The following is a 17,607-nucleotide window of genomic DNA, read 5'->3' as shown; positions in this document are numbered from 1 at the left end:
ACTGGCTATCATTGGGAATATGATATTCTATGACTTATAATATTGCTAAATTCTCCTTATACACATCTTCAATATCAAAGAACCCACTGCGCCTAGTTAAAAGTTAGGGTGCCAAGAAATGGAGGTGTTCTCACCCCATTGCACGAGCCCGCTTACAGCCTGCAGTTAGCTGTAAGCCCATTCCTGGGGACCATGACATGAGTTTGTACCCTGTGGCCCTTTCCTCCATGTGGCAGATATGTCATTGGGGGCCTATTTATTTTACTGCTGCAATACAAACACCTAGAAATGTAATATGTTCTTTTGTTTTGTGACAGGGTTTCTCTTTGTAGCATTGGCTGACCTGAAACTCTCTACGCAGAATAGGCTGACCTCAAAATTCATACCTGTGCCTCCTGAGTGCAGGGATTACAGACGTGTCCCAGTACATCCGGGACATGTCTTTAATCCCTGACCTGTGCTTGCATCACTGTGTACAATGTGATCTTGTTGCTGTCATAAGATACTGCAACCCAAAGCTACTCAGAAAAGAGTTTATTTGGCTTACAATTCCAGAGGGATAGAGGCCATAAAGGCAAAAAAGACATGGCAACAAGCAAGCCAACAGGAAGCTGGCTGATCACATTCAGCTACACACAGGAACCCTCAAAGATGCACTTCCTCCAGCAAGGCTTCACCTCCTGAAGGTTCCATAGTCCTGTCCCAAACAGCACCACTAGCTAAGGACTAAGCGTTCAGATACATGCGTCCATGGTAGTTTCAATCTACCACAGTCTATCTTATTCCTCTTTCAGTCCCTGTGAGAAGTGGGTTCCTACGTGAGTTACAGGGAAATAATGCAGAGTGTTGCCCCAGTAGCTCTAACTCACATGTCATTGCTGTTAGACCTGAAGCCCCAGATGCTGTCGGGCACCGTGCCCTGTCTGCCTGCATACATCCTCTACATGTGCATCAGGCATGCGGATTACACCAACGATGACCTCAAGGTACACTCGTTGCTGAGCTCCACCATCAACGGCATTAAGAAAGTCCTCAAGGTGAGTAAGGCGCCTGTGCAGACAGATTCAGTTCCCGATAGCCCAAGCAAAGCTAGGACCTGCAATTACACTACCTGGGATTCCTAGCAGCTCTCAGAGCAGGCTCAAGACTGCAAATGCCAGGAAGCCCAGAACTCCTGTGTGGGCCTCCAGCAACCTCCTTGCTGAACCTGTGTTTACAGTAAGGCCTGCCCACTAGCATAGCTAGGGAGGTGGACTGCCTCTGAACCAAGCTCAGGAAGCCAAAGGGCTTTCCAAAGGGCTAGTACACACTATCAATTTGGTGACACAAAGTGAGCTGCTGCCATTCATCAGTTTACAAGATGAGGCAGCCTGGGCTATCCTAGGGGGATGAGGGTGGAATGTTAAAACAGCTCAATAATGTCACCTTAAGACACAGTATCAATGTAGTAGCAGCTGTTTGGTGATGGGGCAGGTTCACAGAGGAGCTGGAACCAGGTGGCAGGAAGGAGATTTTAGAGACAGACTCATCTCAGTGACAGTGGCAGTCCTATGTCATAGACTGACTTGTGACTTCCCCAACACTGCCGATTCCAAGGAGTCAACCCGTCCTCAAGAGCACCGTGGCCAGACCTCTTCTGGTCTAGCCAGCCTGTGATCCATGATTTGAGAGAGAGCTAGCCTCTGCTTCTGGCAGCATGACCTTGGCGGCTGTCCCACCTTCCCAGTCTGAGGCTCTTGTAGGTGGAGTTTTCCTGTCTCAGCAACTGCTTCCAACTTACCACACAGAGTTATATTAATTGTAGATGCTCGGCTAATTCCCAGGTTTAATGCTAACTGGCTCTTACATTTTAAACTAACCCATGTCCCTTAATTACACTCTGCCACATGGCGGTACCTCCATTAGCATGGCAGGTTCATCTCCTGCTCCCTCTGCATCTGGCTGGTGACTCCACACTCTGCCCTTCTTCCTAGCATTCTCAGTTTGGCTCCCCCACCTAACTTTATCCTGTTGAGCTGTTGGTCAGTCAGCTTCTTTATTTAACCAATCGCCACAACAAATCTTCACGGTGTACAAAGGGTTATTCCACGGCAGGCTCCACAGTGATACCCACTAATTGCCCTGAAGTGTATTATGCACATGCTGGTCACTCTCACATCTGTGTCTCTGCCCTTGGCCTCTCTTGTAAGCTCCAGCTGGAGTCTAAGGCAGTCAAGGATGACAAACATCACTTCCTCAGAGAGGTCTTCTTAGCTCTGGGCTAGATCAGCAGTTCTAGCCCAGAGCCTGTGTGGCCAGCCTTGCTTTTAATTGTCATAGCTCATCGTCATTGCATTTACATAATGGTGTTGTGTTACAGGACAGGCTCTGAGAAGTCAGTAGATGTAATGCAGGAGCTGGATAGGTCTCTCAGTTTATTGCCTCTGAACATCCATCTGACTTCTAGAGCAGTGGACACTAACGTCCTTCACTGCTGTGCCCCTGGCACCCCTTCTGTGGGACATCACCGTCCTTCACTGCTGTGCTCCTGGCACCCCTTGTGTTGGCCAGCTGGTAGGTTGGAATCAGAGTTGGCAGGGCAAGCTTTAGAGTAGAGCCTGGGGCTGATGGGCCTAACTCCATTTGTGAAACAGCTTCAGTCTTTAGCTCTGGAAGACAGCCTCTTCTTCCCACATGTGCAGGTGCAGACACCACTCATCAAGGGACCAGAGGGTGGTTCCATCTTGTGTACTATCTCAGGGAGTAGAGGAACAGCCAACCTCAGCAAAGGGTGTCCACTCTGTGACTGCAAAGTGAACTACATACATTGGGGCTGCCAGGAATGCTAGGTAACACAGGAAAACACAGAAAGAGGCACCAGGGACATGTCAGTCGGGGGAGACACTTCCCTCACAGCCAGCGGTGTGCTTTTCTTTTCACAGAAGCACAATGATGACTTTGAGATGACGTCATTCTGGTTATCCAACACCTGCCGCTTCCTTCACTGTCTGAAGCAGTACAGTGGGGACGAGGTGAGTGGCGAGCAAAGCGCCCCACAGCGGGCCCCACTTTATCTATTCGCAGTTTGGGTGTCTTGGATGCCCTTGGATGATGGAGTAAGGCCTGTGAGGCACGTGCTGGGACCTCAGATTGTGGACATATGTTAGCAGGAATGGGTGGGGGCACAGGAGACTTTGGGCTTCAATGGGCCCACGAACCCCTGAAAAACCACCCCTTAATCAAAAGAATAACATAGTTATAGGATTGAGTTTGCTTAACCCCATGCAGTGCCAGAAAGCCCCTTCATTCTCTAAGGGACTCTGGTGACCTTGTATTTCTAAAGCTATCCTAGAGGAGCCATGACAGTGAAGACTGGGAAAAGGGTCAAGCGTCTGATGTATTAGGGCGTCTCTTAAGCTCTGTCCGTTTAAGAATAAAGATGGCCATATAAAAGAGAGGTACCCTGTATAGAACATCAAGGTACAAATGGACATTGAGGCCAACCTTCTTGCTTCCAGCTTAGTTTGATTCCCTGGCAGAGGACCAGTTGATAAACCACTTCCTGTTCCACTCTAGACCTCTTGAGTCCAGCTTTATCTTGAACTCACCATTCCCAACACAGGTGGGATTGCCCTCTGCCATGCAATTCCTTCAACTCCATGCCACACAGTACATTTGCCAGTTCCCCCAGTGAGAATCTCGCTGCATCCAGGCCTCCCACATCCTCACAGAGTCTCAGCTCTCCCCTCTCCCTGACTTTCACATACCTCACCCTGCCCAAAGTCAAGGTAGAGCAGGAATTAAAACCATGCAACAGTATTTTAAAGTTTACTCTATCTTTTGTGCCTGAACAAATAGGACACTCTTCTCCCTAGTACAATGAACTGCTCTGCCCCGTCAGTCATTTTTGGAATATGTTTGACCCCACCTCCCTTCAAGAATTAGAACCTGAGTTTAGGCGCTCACCTTTACAAGGAAAGGGAAGGTAAAGGGAGAAGAAATGCCCTTTGTTTTAGACCTTCTGTATGCAATAGCATGTGAGAGCTCTTTACCTGTAACTTGGTGTTACTTCATCAAGGTTCATCACTTTACACAGTGTCTTAGCTTACTTTGTGATGAAATGCCCTGACAAAAACAACTTAATTGAGAAAGTTTATTTGACTCACAATAAACTCCAAGTTACTGACCACCACTGTGAGAAATCAAGGCAACAGAAGGAGCTAGTCACATTACATCCGCAATAGAGAAGAGAGGGCAAGGGATAAATGCAAGCCAATGCTTGACTTCCTCTGTCCTTTTCATTCAGTCCAGGGCCCAGCCATTGAAATGGTGCTGTCCACGCTCAGGGTGGGTCTTCCCACCTCAACCCAACTAAGAAAATCCCTCATAGGCATGCTCCAGAGGCCCACCTCCCAGCTGATTCTAGACTTTTGCCAGGTTGACAATTAGAGGTAACAATGTTACCACGCTATCCAGGGTGTTATAAAAGGGCAGGCCTGAGGCCTCCATGATCCTGGGCGGCTCCGTGGGCTTCTGCTCTTGGAAACAAGATTTGAACCACAGTGTAACTAACCCCGTGTAGTCTAAAAAACAAGGAAGTCTCTCAGCAACCACAGCTGCTCCTACTTTTGTCCATTATCAGAAGTTGCTTTGTAATTTGAGATGAGGGCCTGAGGTTGAGGGGTATGGCTCCCTCTTTGACAATCCTGATCTTTTTTGGCTGCGGTTGATTCCTCTTGGCCTGGATAAAAAGGACATTGGAACTAGGCTCAGTGGCATGTCTTTAATCCCAGCAATTGGGAGGCTGTGGTAGGAATACTACAATTTTAAAGACAGTCTAGATGATATAGGAAGACCATCTCAAAACAAAAGAGAGAACAGCCACAAAGTCCTTGTGACGTCAGTACTTAGCCCAGATTACATGTTCATCCTAGCACAGCAGGGTAAGAGGACAATGCTGTCACCATTCCCACTCACCTGGTAACTGATAAATGACAGAGTCCATAGATGTCTCCGACAAACAGAACCTGCCCTATGCCATATTCCTGTGCGGTCTTGTGTAGCCTAAGGTATTTTATGGCAATCTGAATGCAGAAAATACCAGGCAAACATTCAGAAAGCATGGGACCTCCTTTTTTCTGGCTTTGGGTATTTAATATATAGAACTCACTTTATTTTGAGGATTAGAATGATGTAGACCTTTTTATTTACACAATTCTGACTTGTCTATCATGAGATTTCCACCACCTTCAATGTCCAGGGCTGTCCCAAAGGCCTGCTGCTTTCTATCTAGAACACTACATGTAGGGAAGGCCTGTGTGGAGTCCTACAAATAGGAAGTTGTTAAGGTGGCCCAAGTCACAGAAGGTACGCAGAGCCCAGGGGCTCCCAGAAGCTCATTGATGCACATTCTTCCTCTTCAGGGCTTCATGAAGCAGAACACTCCGAAGCAGAATGAGCACTGTCTCAAGAACTTTGACCTCACTGAATATCGGCAGGTGCTAAGCGACCTTTCCATTCAGATCTATCAGCAGCTCATTAAAATTGCCGAGGGCTTGTTACAACCTATGATAGGTAAGCTGAAGGAGTCCCAGCACACATTGTGCAGTCTGGGGAGGCTGTGTGGCAAGTTTGCCTTGCCTTGCAGCAACCAGGTGTTAGCAACTATGGCTTCCTCAAAGCCAAGTCCATCCTGGAGCAGGCGGAGGTAGTACAGGATTCAGTTAGTACACATCCATTATCTCTAGTGCATTACCCATCCTGGGGTAGGCAGGAGGTAGTACAGAATCCAGCTAGTACACCTCCACTATCTGTCCAATTCCCAATGAATTTAAGTGACAATTTGCTCCATAATTATTTAGATGAACATCAACCACATTCAGAATTCTTTGTTAAATGTATTAAGTCCCTGCATATGTTGACACCATGCACATCTGAATGGTTTCATCAAGCTGAGTGGTCCTACAGCAGAGTTCTTAGGGGAACATACAAACTTCTCTAACCAGACCTTCCTTTCAGTTTCTGCCATGTTGGAAAATGAAAGCATCCAGGCACTATCCGGTGTGAGGCCAACTGGCTACCGGAAGCGCTCCTCCAGCATGGTGGATGGAGAGAACTCGTACTGCCTGGAGGCCATCATTCGCCAGATGAATTCGTTTCATACTGTCATGTGTGACCAGGGCCTGGACCCTGAGATTATCCTGCAGGTGTTCAAACAGCTCTTCTATATGATCAACGCTGTGACTCTTAACAACCTGCTCCTGCGGAAAGACGCCTGCTCTTGGAGCACAGGCATGCAGCTCAGGTGAGAGGTGCTCACACCAGCACGGGGAGCACCAACACAGGCTGGGGGCAGAACACAAGACAGTTGTCTCCAAGGTGAAATCCACATCTAACTGGTAGCCCTCGTCATAGTCAGGATGTGACTCAAATCCATCAACTCTTTATTGACTGGTGATGTTTATGACCTAGTTACTAGTACAAAGATGCTCACACTAGCTTAGCAATGCTCAAATGTCCTTTGAAGACCAATGAATGTGGCTAGGTCAATGAGAAAAATGGATGAGTTATGACTTATCAGGACTCAAGGGTAAATGTTAAATATAAATTTAACTTATATTTAATGCTTCCTTTCCTGTTACTATATAGACACATTAGGTATTTCATCTTTGCTTAATTTTAAGTATGCATTCCTCTTCATTCACTCTTTTCTGAACATGGTTACTGAATGCTAGGCACTTTGCAGAATTTGTTCTTTTTTAACGTGTATGTGCATATAGGCATGGTACATACCTATGTACTTGAACATACAGAGGCTAGAGGACAACTCAAATATTCACCTTTTAAAAAAAGTCTCATTGAACTGAAACTTACCAAAGTTGTCTGGGCTAGCTGGCTAGCGAGGTGTCTCTACCTCCCAGCCCCAGGGTCACATCTGTGTGACACCTCAATCATTTCTGGTTTTGTTGTTGCTTGTTTTGGTGTGTGTGCATTTAAATATGGGTCTGGGGATCAAACTGAGGTCCTTAGGCTTGCAAGGCAAACATTTTACAAACTGAGCTGTTTCCTCACCGACGCTCTGCAAGCTTTTAACCACATGGTATGATTAAGGGTACCACAGGGTAAGGATGACACTAGTTACGCCTCGCCTGCAAAACACAGCAGGTACCTCCCCTCTCCCATGAATTAAGGCCTAACACAGCTCCCTTTCTACCTATGGCTCAGGTACAACATAAGTCAACTCGAAGAATGGCTTCGAGGAAAAAACCTTCACCAGAGCGGAGCGGTTCAGACCATGGAACCTTTGATCCAGGCGGCCCAGCTCCTCCAATTGAAGAAGAAAACGCCTGAGGATGCTGAGGCCATCTGCTCTCTGTGTACCGCCCTCAGCACCCAGCAGGTAATAGCCATTCGAGACCTGGCCCCACCAATCTGTTCGTGCGAGGAGTTTTTAGATGCAGTGCTCCTAGCCTTGGTGACACAGTTCCCATTTGCAACTGATGAAAATGGTCTTGATGAAGCGGAGGTCACTTTGGTCTGTAAAACTGGATGCCATTTCCTCGAAACTTTCTGGTCTTTCCTATGTGCTTACTTACAAGGTGATAAACCCACAAACCTTGATAACAACTTTTTAAAATTGCATATGCATATGCACGTTTTATGATGTGTATGTAAGGAGATCAGAAGGTGACTGGAAGGAGTCACTTCTCTCTTCCATCATGTGGGCTCTGGGAATTGAATTCAGGTCATCAGACTTGGTAGCAAGGGCCTTCACCCACTGCTCTATCTTGCTGGCCTCATGTCACAACATTTTAAAAACAGTTCCAGATAGTTTATTACCTAAAAGAGATTTCTTTTTTTTTAATCTGTCAGTATGAAGCTGTTTGCTTCCTTTATATATTTTCTTTATAACTATACTTTTCATATGGCCATATTTTAAGACTCCATTTATATCATCTTAGATGAAGCCTTAATGATCTAAAGGTATTTAAATATTATTTTAAATTCCTTTCCCCCCAAACTGTATTTATACTATAATTTGGTTGTAGGCATATGATTAGTCTATAAAGAGATACATCCCCAGATCTTGCCTTTGATCATGGCCACTTAGTAATGGGCCACAGACAAATGAAACCAGTCTCTCCTGATCAAATGCATGCCCTTCCCAACCAACCCCCTTTGTATCTTTGGCTGTTCTGGAACTCACTCTGTAGAGCAGGCTGACCTTGAACTCACAGATTCTCCTGCCACTGCCTCCCAAGTGCTGGGATTAAAGGTGTGCTCTGCTACTGCCGGGCATAAATGAACTTTCTTAAGGAAGAGGTGTAAGCATGGTTAAGTGTGACTAGGCCCTCCCTCATCCGAGATCCCCGGTGCCCTTCTGAAGAACTTTTAAGTTGCCAGAAGAAAGGAGGCCGGGGGCTCCAGACAGCAGTTTTCTGAATTCATTGTGTAAGGCACACCCAGGGGAAGGGTGGGCACTGGGGGCATGGATGCAGTACAGGCGCTCAAACCCCTCAGGGGCAGCAGCCACTGTCACAGAGTCTCAAACTTCAGAGTTGTCTTTAGTTTGCCTATGTCTGCACTAAACTTTGTTTTCATTCCAACAGATTGTCAAAATTTTAAACCTTTACACTCCCTTGAATGAATTTGAAGAGCGGGTGACAGTGTCCTTTATACGAACAATCCAGGTGAGTCTTGTGCCAATTTCATAAAGTCCTAGTCAGAAGACGGAAAGGGCATTGAAAATGCAGGGTTTAACCTTCTCTTCACTACCACTGGCTATGCTGTGTGCTAGAAAAGCCTGTATTTGTAGGCTTCCTGCTTTAATGAACAGGAACCTTAGTGTACGCAATAATAGTAACTATTACTATAGTAATAATAATTGTAGTAGTAATAGTAACACACAGACTGGTGGGCTTATCTTTGCCCCTTTCTGACTAAAGCATTTCATTGGCTGGGAACACCTTACTGAATCAAGGCATTGGGTGGGCATAACAAAGGGGCTTAATTCAATTCCACCCACATGGAACTAAGAAATACCCTGAGAATTCAATCAACTCTTAAGTCGTGTCCCTGATCCACACAGTATTTGTCTTTGGGAATACAGTAGGAAGAAACTTATTAGGCAGATGTGTATTTAGATCCATCCTGAGATGTGAATTTTTAACTAAACATGAGCTTCCTCAAGCTGAGCCCAGGGAGTTTTGGGTCTGATCCAGGGACTTCTTGTGTGACAGTGACTGACAGGAGCTGATTGTGATTCCAGCAAGTAGGACTCATTTCCCCCAGTGGCATGTGGAGATATGCTGGACAGATACATTGTATTGGCCAGCATGAACCAAGCATGGGAAATGGAGGAGCATGCCCACAAGGGGCGACTGGAGATTTTATTCCAATATTAAAAGTGATCCAGAGATTTAGAAAGGGCGTCCTGGCTCTTTAGAGACCCACAGAAAAGAATAAATGAACTTTAGCCTGGTATTTGAGTGGAGATAAAGCCAGAGGTCAACTGACTGATGCCAAATCAAACTAAAGGTAGCTGTTGCCTCAAGGACAATGGGGGAAGTGCCAGAGCCCGCTAAGCATACAGCCCTCAGCCCTCGGAGCAGGCGGGCTCACCCACACAAGGGATGCGTCAAAGTCGAGCAGGGAGGGTGCGAGTGGGAGGTGGGTTAGGATGAGCATAGAGCCAGCTCCCAAATGCCGAGAGGGAACTGGGAGACAGGAGAGAAGCCATGAGATACCCCAACCCACACTGACTTTTGTGGAGGGTTGAAAAGCAACTCAAACAAAAGTACAAGTTTAGGATGAATCTCAGGCGCATGGGAGGGAGAAGCATAACTCATGGTAAACTGGCAACAGTGCCATTTGCAAGAAGGAGTTCAGTCCAAAGTAGACTGACACGTGCCAAGCAGGCTGCAGGCCTAAGAGATGAAGGACATAGAGAAAATACCATGGAGGGCAAGGGTTAATATTGTCATAAAATATGACAATCCTGTTCAAAACTGTTTTGTTTTGTTTTGCCAGCTATAGTATTTCCCCCCTATTCAGTGTTCAGAGGCACTGCGGCAGTCAGCCCCCCTCACCACACCTCCAGTCCCGTCCCGTCCCGTCCCATCCGTCACCACCCCATCCATCACCACCCCATCCCACCCCACCCCATCCATCACCACCCCATCCCACCCCACCCCATCACCACCCCACCCCATCCATCACCACCCCATCCATCACCACCCCATCCCATCACCACCCCACCCCACCCCATCCATCACCACCCCATCCCATCACCACCCCATCCCACCCCACCCCATCCATCACCACCCCATCCCACCCCACCCCATCACCACCCCACCCATCCATCACCACCCCATCCCACCCCACCCCATCACCACCCCACCCCATCCATCACCACCCCATCCCATCACCACCCCATCCCACCCCACCCCCCATCCATCACCACCCCATCCCATCACCACCCCATCCCATCACCACCCCATCCCACCCCATCCCACCCCATCCCATCCCATCCCCACCCCACCCCATCCCATCCCACCCCATCCCATCACCACCCCATCCCATCACCACCCCACCCCATCCCATCCCACCCCATCCATCACCAACCCACCACACTTGATCTCATGCCCAACACTCAAAACTGCTTGTAAGGCATACCATTGCCTGCATACTAGCACTGTACGTGTTTAAAAACACTCAACTGAACTACTGAAGCATTCATTGCACAGCAACTCATAATATGTGTGATTTTCACATATCCATTAAAACACTTAAATATTATTATAACTTGGATACTTAAGCTTGAGAGCTGTTAACCCACCACAGGGTTTGCAGGGCTTTTCTGCGAGACCATATACTTGTGCCTTGAGCCCCAGATGAAACTGCTGTCACATAGCCTCTCCTTTCTGCCCCCTTTTTATGTTCACCTTCCAATCTTTTACAGTTTCCTTGGAAACTGTAAATAATTAAGAACTTTATTATTTAAAAAACCTTGCAAATAAAAACATCACATACAGAAATTTAACCAGATCCAAAATCTATACAATTTAGTGAGCTTATATATAGTCCAGGTTGGCATTCGGAACAGAAGCTGTGAGTCTTCGTGTTAAAGTTTATGTATATTTTATGTACATGTTTACCATCCAAAACAAAAAAAATCCATGACCAAATTAGAACTAGAAAAACAATTAGCATTATGTCCTCTTTCATAACTCCTGTCCATTATCTGCATTCAGTCCTACATCATCCCCTTATAGTTAGCCTTTCTTGTTCTTTTCTCTTCATGTTATATGGTACCCTCGGGTGTATGTTTATATATGTGCATATATTATTGGCTAAATTTTGCGTGTTTCTTTCTGGGATTGTGTGATCTCACGTAATATTATACATTCTCACCCATCCATTTCCCTAAAACTTTTAAGCTTAATTTTTCTTTAATATATTCCATTATATATGCAATAGAATGCACACACAATTTTCATTTATCTGTTTGTGGACAACCAGGTCCACAGCTACTATAGAAATCTCCATAGTAGGTATGGAGTGTCTCTGGGTACATACTCAGGAGTGAAATAGCTAGGTCATATGGTAGCTCCAAACAGATTTCCATAATGTCTGTCTTAATTTGCACTCAGACCAACAGTACATAATAGTTCCTTTTCTCTCCACATCCTCTTCAACATGCATTTTAAAATTCTGATTTCTCGATGATAGACATTCTAACTGGGGTGAAGTAGTATCTCAAAGTAATTCTAATTTGCATTTCCCTAGTGACTTGGGGCATTACAGACTTTTTAAAATAGCTATTGGCCATTTGTGTTTCTTTCCCCCCCCCTTTGGAAAGCTGTCTGTTGGGTTCACTGGCCCATCTGTTGTTGGCAGCTTTATCCCTTGGCACTTAGTTTCGGCAGTTCTTTGCAAATGTTGGATATTTGCCCCTGGCCTGAGGGTAGCTGGTAAAGCTTGCCCCTGTTCTGTGTGCTGTTGACTCTGCTGGTTGTTTCCTTTGCTGTGGGGATCATTTACTTCATGCAGTCCATCTAGTGGTGCTGGGGTTAGCACCCATGCTGCTGGTGTTGTAGTTGAACATGTCTTGCCTACCCCGTTATCTTGTTTTCTAAAAGTTTCAGGGTTTGGGGTTTAGAGTTAAGGTCTCTAATCCATTTTAAATTGATGGTGTACAAGGTGAAAGATCTAATCTAATTTTGTTCTTCTGCAGTTGTGCCAGCCCTGTCTGTTAAATGGGCTATCTTTCTTTCCAGAGTGTATTTTTTTGCTTCCTTTGTCAAAAATTAAGTGGGCATTCTTCAGGGCTTTTAAACCGTGGAGCCCACAATGTAGCTAATGACATGAAATATGAGGAATAGCCTTCTGCTCTCCACTGTCATGGCTAGGTGGCCATTCTGTAAGAGTCAATGAAGCCACCAAAGCATGCCAGGTCCCACCAGAGCCACCACTGGTACCTTGAATAAGTGTTGCTTATTCCTCCATAAATAGCCTCATGTCCTCCAAAGCCCCCTCTTGTATCCTACTGTTCTGTCAGACCCTTTAAATTACTTTGAAGTTGTGGCCCCACTCTTCAGATGCCAACAATGAGTATGTTGTGGCTAACATCTGGAGGCTTAAGCAGTACTTTCTGTCATCAGCCAGGTAAATGAACAAAATGTGCGCAATTTGATGTTCTACAGCCCACCTCACAGAGGCCTGTATTCAAAACGGCTCACCCTCTACAGCCTCCTAAAGGGCTGCTGGTAATTACAGGCCTTAGCTTGCTTAAAGGTTTAAAAGCAATGGTAAAGATGCTCTGAGTGCTAGAGCTGTTGAATCCAGCTGTTATGATCCTTAGCAAAGAACATCCCTTGGTCTTCCAACTCCAGTGTTGGGTAACAATGAAACTCTAGAAAGTTATACTATATGAAGACACTGTCACTATTTGAAACAACAGTGTCTTGTCCCAAAGAGGGAAAAACAACAACAAAGCTTTTGTGTCTCAAGCTGGCATGGATGAAGATTTATGGATCTCCCCTTGATAACACTCCTCACAGTTCAGTGACCTTAGTTAAAAGAACAGCTCCTGACCCGAGTCCATGGCTCAACCGTTAATGGTTAATTCCAAGGCAGGAAAAACAAAGTCGGGCATACTATTGACAAATACAGCACTTTCCAGGTGCCAGCAACTGTATTGAATTATCCACTCTTGATCCTCACAGTCTTTTAAGAAGAGCGCTCTCCATCTCCCCCACAGGGGAAATCTGTATGTATGTAACTTAGCTTTCTGTTACAGTACCTGAGATAATCAACTTGCAAGGGAAAAGGTTCATCGTGGTTCACGTTCCAATATTCCAGTCCATGGTGACTCAACCTTGCTCTAAGGGTCTGTGAACGCATAGAATGTAATGATGCAAGCATTGGGCAGGGGATACCAGCTCACTGCACAACAGCCCGGGAGCAAGTGACAGCAAGGTCCGGCATCCCTGTATCTCTTCAAAGGCATGCCCCAGTGACCTAACTTCCATCCTATAGAGAGTCCTGTTTATGGGCCTCACCTTACAGTGCTCTATGTCAAGTGTCCCACTATTAATGGAGAACTATTTCTCCCTTCAGTTCTGTCAATTTGGACATCAAATATTGTTTCTAATTGTGCTTCCATCTATAATTGTTCATGGTGAACTGAAACTTTTATCAAATGTGTTTGTCTCCAGAAATGACATAAGTTTTCCTGTTCTTGAAGGAAATTTTGTCAGATGTAAAATTCTCATGCCTCTCCACCCCTCTTTGTGGTCGCCACCCTATTGCTTCCTAATGTCCACTGCATCTGATGAGAGATCACCTGTTAACCTCACTTCAGGGTACTCTATGACAAATGTATTTCTCTACTGTTCTTTTTAGGGTTCCATGTTTTTGGGTTTTGACAATTTGTATGTCTTAGTGCGTGAGTTTATGTTGCTTAAAGTTCAATGAGCTCGGATGTACTCATACACACTGCCCATTGGATTCGGGATGGGTTTAGTTTTTATTTAAATGTTTTTCTGCCCCTTTCCCTCATTACTTTTTGGGACTTTTACAGTATGTATGTTGATACCTTACTTCCTGAACCCTCAAGCTCTGTTTTCAGTCAGGGTCTTACATAGTCCAGGTTGACCTCAAACTTGCTATGCAGCTGAGAATGACTTTGAACCCTGATCTCTTGCCTCCACTTCCCAAGCGCTGGGGTTAGAGGGTGTGCAGCACCACACCCCACTCTAGCATCCCTACTCATTCTTTTCCTTTCTTAGGCTTGGCCACTTCAACACTATTATCTTTCAGTTCACTGAGCCTCCCTTCTACCTGCCCAGGTCTGCTGTGAACTCATTTAGTGAATTTCATTTTGGTTATTGTAGTTTTCTTAAAACATCTGACTTCAAAGACAAGGCAAGAGGGAATTCATCCTTTTAAATATCCCAATTAATGCAACTAAGACAGACCACTATACCCCAAGAAAAACCTTATCTAAGACAAGTATCCATGCTGAATCCCACCAGATGAACCAAAGTGCACAATCTCAAATTTTAGAGGTCAAAACCCCACTGCTTTCGCTGGCATTCCCCAGCAACTCTGGGAATGTGGGCTTCTATCACCATAGATGTACTTAAGGCTGAAGAATGGTGCATACAAGCAGGTTCAGCCACGTGTTCCCAGAAATCAGCCTCTCTCTTCATCAGCATGGCTATAACAAGTCTCAAAGCTGGTCCCAGAGTTTTGAAATGGTTAACAAGAATCACACTTTCAAATTCAGTAATTGCTTCAGTGGGGGGTGGACCCCTAGACTTCCTTCCTTGGCAATTTCCATGATTTTCCATTCTGTGGATGACAGAATTAGGACATACGGAGGGTTTGGACATTTGTTCAGGGCAGGGATTCTGCCTCTAGAGCAGTGGTTCTCAACCTGTGGGCCATGACCTCTTTGGTGGTCATACAACCCTTTCACAGGGGTTGCCTCAGACCATTGGAAATCACAGATATTTACATTATGATTCATAACAGTAGCAAAATTACAGTTATGAAGTAGCAATGAAATAATTTTATGGCTGGGGGGGGTCACCACAACATAAGGAACTGTATTAAAGTGTCACAGCATGAGAAAGGCGGAGAAACCTCTGCTGTAAAAGCTGGTCCATGAACCATTCCACAACAGTCTTCCTGTGGGATTTGCACTGAAGCTATAGTTTCACCTTCTCCTGTAGCTGGAAGCATTACCAGAATGCTAGCATGGTGATAGTGCTTAACCATCTGATCTCCAACAACCCAGACTGGCTTGTCTCCACTACGTTCTCCTGACCCTGCACACCTTCATCATCATCTTAGGAATCTTTCCATGCCAATGCCTGCTCCATCTGGAGAAATTACTTAAGCTTTTTAAGTTTTTAAGTTGCATGTTCTTCCTCTCCCTCCTCAGGCCCAACTGCAAGAGAGGAATGACCCTCAGCAGCTACTGCTGGACTCCAAACACGTGTTTCCTGTTCTGTTTCCATTTAATCCGTCTGCCCTGACCATGGACTCAATCCACATCCCAGCATGTCTCAGTCTGGAGTTTCTCAATGAAGTCTGAAGACACATGTTTCCAAGGCAAACCAGGAACCATGCCCTGTCAACTGAGAGAATTCTAGATCTGTTAAATATGCCCAAAGTAGATCAAACCAGAGTTAGAGAACCCACGGAGAGTACCGAACTATACAAAGTGACACACATTGTCATTAGTGTTTGTATATGCTGCTCAGAATAAAAACACTTGAAATGTGGGAGACTGTTTAAATGAAGACACATAATGAATAGCCACTGTGTAGCTCCAATTGCCATATGAAAATGCCAGTTCTACAGAGTGGAAGTGCCTAGCTTTGACCTTTGTATATAACTGGAAAATGTCCAAATTAAGATAATATTAAAAAATAATGACATAAATTGCCTTCGTGGGTCTTTCAACAAAGAATGATATGAATGCCATAAAAATGACATATGCTGATAAACCAAAGGTGTGCATGAACTTGTAGTGAGCTGTTTTAAGAACAAACGTATGGGCCTGAACCTCTGCAGAAGTTTCCCCAAAGTATTCACTAATACTGGTGAATAGGAAACAATGGTATGACTGACCTCCGCACTAAGCCTGCTGTATACCATTTCTAAGCAAACGGGATGACGCAGACCCTAATAGGCTTGACTTCTTGCGATAGTCTCAGGTTTGTGAGAGCTATGTTAAACATAATGCCATCACAGGTACCGAGTGTGAGAAAGGTGAACAAATAAAGTCTCCAGTGCTAGGCAATGCTCTGGGGCCAGCAAAACTTCCACAGCAATGTAAGTATGAAAAACAGTAGATGAGAATGGATGATTTTCATTTGCAGGTATAAAATCCAAACCAGGGTGAAAGCTTTTAACTTCCCCAATGTCACCAAACGTTCAACAAGGGCCTCACAGTATGCTGTGGATTCCAGATCCCAAGAGCATAAGGTAAACAGACTTAAGTTCCAGAACCCAACTGTCTGAAGGAAAATACATGATCACTAAGTTATTATCCAAATATTTTTTTAACTGCATTGAAAGACTACAATAGTTTAGGGCCAACTTTTCCTTATCAAGTTATTTTCAACATTTTTTCTCAAAATTTAAAATCAATGTAAAAACTATGAAATAAAAGATTTAAAAGAATATTTAATAGTAATGGAACAGGCTTACGTATTTGCTGCTCTTAGGATTTTGTTTTGCTCTGGGTGACTTTTCTGGACTAAAGAACAAAGGTTTGGTTGGACAACCTATATATTCTTTCTACCCATTTTTATAATCAATATTTGTTAAAAGTGTGTGCTGTCCTTATGACATGTCGTTCAGGTTGTTTGCAAATCACACAGGAGCCTCATCATCACACTGAGATTTCTCCATACTCTAGAAGACCTCCCTGAGTGTCACCCACTTTAGATGGTTCTTGGGACACAGTAGACTCCAAGCCCTATAATCCTTTACTCTTAAAGGTCTGTGCCCCTAGTTGTCCTTGCCTGGTGGGGCCAGAACAAGAAACAGCACCTGGCTTGAGACTAAATTTGACAACAAATGCATTGTTATCTGCATCGTCCCTTCTGTGTCCACAGTAAGCACCCCAACTGCTCTTGGGTGTTTGTCTCCAAGCCCAGTACAGCCCCCTCTCCATTGGAAGCCCTGACATCTGGCTCTTAGGTGTCTGTCTCCAAGATCAGCCCACCACCCTCAGTTACAGCCCCTGATATCTGTATCAGACTTTTCAACAGTCAAATGCATACTCTTTGGAAAGCCAGTTTAAAACAACTGGATCTGTGGCTACCTCTTTAAAGTTGATTATGAATATAATTTGCTTTTTAGCATACTTTAGTGTTCAAAATTGACTCATGTAAAGACTGCCGTTAACCCCCACGAACACCAAAAATGCCTTATTAAGCATTTTTAAGAAGCAGAGTCTTCCCAAATGTGGCTCTCTGCCCATACACTGTTTGAAACCACCATCTCCCCGACCCAGCCGCCCAATGTGAGCTATGACTCTCCTGTCGCTGGCTGGTCAGGGAGTGCAAAGGCTCACTAAAGAAAAGCCTAGTATCTTTGCTTGCTTAT

General features: G+C 45.0%; 1 protein-coding gene across 5 annotated transcripts in view; it reads left to right on the top strand.

Moving 5' to 3' along the window:
* Window positions 1-15,933, top strand: part of Myo5b (myosin VB) — a 265,550-nt gene extending 249,617 nt beyond the window's left edge. For all 5 annotated transcript variants that reach the window (XM_021230890.2, XM_013118053.3, XM_021230892.2 and 2 more), the window contains 7 exons: window positions 886-1,037; window positions 2,922-3,011; window positions 5,403-5,553; window positions 5,998-6,283; window positions 7,204-7,378; window positions 8,589-8,669; window positions 15,431-15,933. In XM_021230890.2, coding sequence (XP_021086549.1) covers window positions 886-1,037; window positions 2,922-3,011; window positions 5,403-5,553; window positions 5,998-6,283; window positions 7,204-7,378; window positions 8,589-8,669; window positions 15,431-15,583 — 1,088 coding nt within the window. In that variant the 3' untranslated portion in view covers window positions 15,584-15,933. The remainder of the gene's footprint in view (window positions 1-885; window positions 1,038-2,921; window positions 3,012-5,402; window positions 5,554-5,997; window positions 6,284-7,203; window positions 7,379-8,588; window positions 8,670-15,430) is intronic.
* The last annotated feature ends 1,674 nt before the right edge of the window (window positions 15,934-17,607 follow it).

Source organism: Mesocricetus auratus, unplaced genomic scaffold (assembly GCF_017639785.1).
Source record: "Mesocricetus auratus isolate SY011 unplaced genomic scaffold, BCM_Maur_2.0 Super-Scaffold_6730, whole genome shotgun sequence".
In the NCBI taxonomy this organism is placed as follows: domain Eukaryota; kingdom Metazoa; phylum Chordata; class Mammalia; order Rodentia; family Cricetidae; genus Mesocricetus; species Mesocricetus auratus.
Note: the sequence above shows the minus strand (reverse complement) of the source record. Positions and strands in the feature narration are given on the sequence as shown.